Source organism: Cupressus sempervirens, chromosome 8 (genome assembly GCF_028749045.1).
Source record: "Cupressus sempervirens isolate cs-2001-9-10 chromosome 8, ASM2874904v1, whole genome shotgun sequence".
NCBI classification, from domain to species: domain Eukaryota; kingdom Viridiplantae; phylum Streptophyta; class Pinopsida; order Cupressales; family Cupressaceae; genus Cupressus; species Cupressus sempervirens.
The window spans coordinates 201,061,033-201,066,073 of record NC_143125.1 but is presented as its reverse complement, the minus strand read 5'-3'; the positions used below and the strand labels follow the sequence as shown (position 1 = coordinate 201,066,073).

The 5,041-nt window shown below is 32.5% G+C and overlaps 1 protein-coding gene across 1 annotated transcript; it reads right to left on the bottom strand.

Annotated features, from left to right (window-relative positions):
• Window positions 1-2,899: 2,899 nt before the first annotated feature.
• Window positions 2,900-3,416, bottom strand: LOC149542211 (pathogenesis-related protein PR-4-like). The gene is made up of 2 exons (XM_089795701.1): window positions 3,153-3,416; window positions 2,900-3,064 (listed from the first exon to the last, which is right to left on the bottom strand). Exons 1-2 carry the CDS (start codon window positions 3,414-3,416, stop codon window positions 2,900-2,902), a joined length of 429 nt encoding a protein of 142 aa, XP_089651827.1.
• Between the last annotated feature and the right edge of the window lie 1,625 nt (window positions 3,417-5,041).

The following is a 5,041-nucleotide window of genomic DNA, read 5'->3' as shown; positions in this document are numbered from 1 at the left end:
GTGGCAAGACAAATAATGTCGAACCTATTGAATGTGAATGTATTAGTGATGAACTACTTTTTAGTCAGCTCAAGAAAGGTGGGGTAATGAGTTATTTGAAGTAACTACATAAAAAAGACCCTAAAGTCACTAAAAGACTAGTGAAAGATGGAATAATGGTATAGTTACTTTTAGTGGAAGGAGAGTTAGGATTACAAAATAATTAATCACCAAGGTTGTGAGTCTTCCTATTTCTTGTATGAAGTTTTTTAAAGATGTCAAAACATCAAAAGCTATTGTGATTAAATTTCCTAAAACTGAAATGGAGAAAGACCTTCTTGCCAAGAATAATTTGAATTTCTTTGAAATGTCTCAAATTAAGTCATTTAGGGTTAACATTTTGAAAGTGGTCATCAATTGTTTTACTCTTGACGATAGGACCAGTGCTCACAAACTTGACTTTATGTTCCTCAACCACTATTTTCCATAAAATTCTTATCAATTTTTCTTATTATCTCCTTTTCTCTGTGGGAAAATTATTATAAAGAATAGGAATAGTTATACGAAGCATGTGCTTTATGAAGGTCTCATTCTTCTCATTACTAAGCATTGTTGGAATAATAAGGTGGGCTCTTTATTGGAAAGAAAAATAGAGTACAATATGAGAAAAAAGGAAGATTCCCAAGAAGGAAGCTTCTAGAAGAAGAAAAAACCTCTTGATGGTAAAAACAAGGGAAAAATAAAATGGAAATTGAGGTGTCCAACAGTCAATACTATGTCACAAAAGAAGAAGAGGATGATAAGTCTATGCATAACTCAAACAAAGAGAAGACTAAAAGCCATGATAAGTCTTACAAAAAAGGATAAGAAAAGTGTTGGGGAAACTTCAAAATCTAAAGTTAATTCCAAGGATCTCGTTACTTAGGATTTGGAGGATGAGAAAGAAACTACCCTTGTTGAATATTGTGACATTGAGAGTCAAAGTGAGCGTAATATTATAGGAGCCCCCAATGTCCAAAATATTGGTGGAGACTCTAGAATGAAGAAGGATCTTGACTCCCCAACTAGTGTGAAAAATAAAGAGGTCAAATAGAAGGATAAGGTTGAAGTAGAGAATGTTATGGAGCTCGGTAAGGTAGAAAAGAATGAAGCTAAGAAGAGGAGAAAGAAAGATAACAATCCTTGTGATGAAGAGATAAGTATTGATAATTTGGTCCCCAATTTCTAACCTAGTGAGTTTTTGACAAATATTCAGATGTTGGGAGTATTGAATGAGCTTGAGGTAGAGAATACCCAACTTGTGCATTATGTGTTTTATGAACCACCTAAGATGAAAAGTTTTGGGCTTGTCCATGGTGAAAATGAGGTTGATAACCAAAAACTTCAATCCATGCAGTTTGATTTCAATGATCTCATTGATGAAAGAGACCACACTCTGAGATTCCTTTAGATTGCTAAGGCAAGGTAAATTTACTCTCCCCGCATTGATGAATGGATGGTAAAATAAATATTTGATTTGCAAAATAAGATCTCTAAGACTAGAGAAAAATTGGATAAAGTCATTAATCTTGCTAAAGGTGAGCAATCTATTGAGAACGCTAGAAATGGATGTGTTAATGGGGATGAGCAGATAAAGGAAATTGTTGACAAAAATATTCTCAACTCATGGATGATAAAATATTTATTCTCAATGACAGAATGGACATAAATGAAACACTTCTGAGATCTACTCCTTTCCATAACCATGAGGGCTTTAAATCATTTTCCACTAACCTAATGAGCCTCTATGCTATGATGGAGGAAATCAACAAACAAATTGTTAAGATGGACCTCGAGGAGGAGTTGGTTGCTAGATAGAAAGAAGGCAAGGGAAAGAGAGCCAGATGAAACCTCAAAAAGAAATTTGCTTCAAAAGAGCTAGAGAGAACATCAAGAATTGATATCGAAGAGATTAAAATGGCCTTTCAAAGGATTGAGGGTCTTAAGATGCAGTCTGCTGAGATCCTTAAAAAACTTGATAAGGTTATTTTCTCTATTTTGCTTTGTTGATGGATATTCTATTTGCCGGTCTTAGTTGTTGGTTGTTTCTGCTAGAGCTGTTACTAAAGTGAGTTTTTGTACTTTTTCTCATGTTACTACTAGGTTGCTAGTACTTTTGGTCAAGCAAGTTTTCATTTCTCTTGTTATAATGGTCATGATACTAATCGACTTTGGTCAATAAGACAAGGTTTATTATGATTTTCATTATGTAATTATGTTGTGAAGAGTTTTGGGTCCCTTCAAAACCTACTTTTGAATTAACAAAAGATGATATTTATGATAGTATTATATGATAACGATAGGATTAAAAACAATTTGATTTTGTCCATTATTTGTAACAATAATTTATATTGATGTTGAAGATTTTAAATATAGAATGTACAGTAAAAATAACCATATTTTTATTGAATAATAGATCAACAACAAATATTACTACCATTCTATAGACAATACACTAGACAAAATAAATAATAATTATAACAAATAATTTTATATATCCTCACGTATAAACCTATACATATATTCCTATGAACATATTAATAATACATATAAATAACTTAATAATGCATAAGTTTGATATAATTAAGAAATATAATTTAAAAGAGTGACCATATTCTTTAGTGGAAATAACTTATTACAAATAATGGGTGCATCCACCATAAAATTAGCCAATAGAGAATTACTTAGCTAATTCCTTTCCATTTCTCCCAAGCATTTTGCATTGTTATGCATAACTATGATTTGTGGTATCTAAGAAAATAACCAAACAGAAGAAATCCATTATGCATGAAAGCCTTGTGGCAATCACAAGCATTTTTATTGAAAGCAAAGCTACGGAATAGAGGTGCAAGAAGACATTATTGAGGGACAAGAGCTTGTTCTAGCATGCCACGAACTCGTAGGTAGTAAGAAGGTAGCCATTATTCTTTCCTCTTCCATCTCCGTCAATGCCATTAAAAGCGTCAGTTTCTAAAACCAATCCTCCGTTTTGACACTGGTCCACAATTCTCAAGGTCACACTCTGACTCGTGAAACCATTTGTCACCTGTTACAGATGAAATGATTAGGTTTAAACATTATAGATACATATAAGCTATGAAATTCTTAAGAGTATCTGATTCAGACGAGTTTACTTGGATGCAGGTTCCGCAGAGAGAAGGTCCCATTGGCTGGCCGGCTTGATCACAATATGCAGCCCAAAGGTATTGACTGCGCCACTCTAGGGTTTGATTAGCGTCATATGTTGCGCAAAACAGGCCATCGATGGAGTAATGTCGAGAAGGAGGATCATAGTTGTTCGACGTGGTAAACGTCTCACCATTAACACAGACATTAGAGAGTAGGAATCCCACAAAGAAACATACAGACATATTCCACATCACAACCTTGGAAGCCATGATTATATATTGCTCAACCCAAATCAAAATACTATATATGAACAGAATTGTTGTGTTAAGGAAGGTGATATTTTCCTTACAATGACTCCTATGATTTATAGCGTTATCATTAGAGCTTATTGGCAATATTTTATCTTGCTCGCCGTGCAGTCCTTGGCTTATTTAATTGGAGGCAAGTGGAAGCAAAAATGGATTGTGGAATGGCAACGGGGATAAATCTGAAGTTTGATAATCCCAACTTCGAGCAAGAACTTCTAATGGGAACAAGGATAGAAATGAGTGTTGAGTAAATCGATTGTTTTAGAACAGAGGCTATTTCGAGGATTTTCAATTGGATTTGTTTGTTTGTAAACTGAATTCGGCAAATTAGGGTATTTTGATTTTGGAGGATTTATGATAACAATATTCACCAAAAACAAATGTGTTATGGGTAACATATATTTCAAGGTCGATCACGAGATGGGAGTTTTAAAAATAAAATTGTCATGCAAGGTTCAGGTCTATGGTACCGGAAATTGTTTCAAAGCAGATATGCGATTAAGTCTTCTTTGAAGTTAAGCAATATTATTGAAATCTATTTGGAATTTAATAATAAAAGACAGCCATTTAGGTTATGGTAGTTTTGATATTTGTTTATTTTGATATTATTTAATTTTATAAATTTATGATGTATGTTTAAGCTGATTTAATCAATAAATTAGTTTAGGAGAGACAATGATCAATAATACATAAATCAAATAAAATTATTAAGAGCCTATTTTATGACATTATAACTGAAAGTACTAAAAAATATAGACTATCCAGAATCAATTAAAAAATAGTATTGGAATTTTAACATTCACAACAATACCCCTTCTAATATTATTATTAATAGTGTACTCATATAGTCTTTCCATACCATAAAATGTCTATGAGAGTAACTGTTTATCAAAATATGATCACAACCAATAGGCTCCACAACCTTAAGATTGATATGATCCAAAAAAATAGAATCTATACAAGAAGCTAGCTATATTAATACTACTAACAAAGTCTAGCATAATAAGCAATGAGAAAATAGTAGCCTTGAAAATTATTATGTTTGTAATAATAAAACCAAAACTTGTCTCTAGTTCTATAAGAGATATTTTAGCTTGTCCATCTATTCCTCATCATCGTCATATTGAGCTTTCTCCTCATCGTGATCCTAAGTATTCATTTTATTCATAAAATTCCTCACTTTTTATTTCTCAAATGGCCACATCAAATGTAACTTTCTATATGAAATCATCGAAAAGTCTACCCATAGAAGACATAGTGGTATTGAACTAATCCTTGTTAATTTTCAAGGAAGTAGTAGAATCCTTAAGAGTGAATACTGTAGTCTAAAGATCATTAATTTGATCTATAATTTTAGAAGGGGTATCTTTTTCATAACCCAAGTGAGGTGAGAGGGTCATTTTCAATCAACTCATCTCTCTGAGCCAACTAGAAAAATTGTGAGCCATATTCACACCTTCCACCAAAATTTCAATTTGACCATTATATCAATAGATTTTTATTTTTCCCTTTTTCCTTGACTCATCTTCTTCCACTTTAGTTTTAAAATTCACAAAGTTATTTGTGAACTCATCTTTATCAAAGTT

Coding starts and splice junctions, on each gene's coding strand:
- LOC149542211 (XM_089795701.1), bottom strand. CDS start 3,416: ATGGCTTCCAAGGTTGTGATGTGGAATATGTCTGTATGTTTCTTTGTG. Junction 3,065..3,152: donor TCTGCGGAACCTGCATCCAA/GTAAACTCGTCT, acceptor CATCTGTAACAG/GTGACAAATGGTTTCACGAG.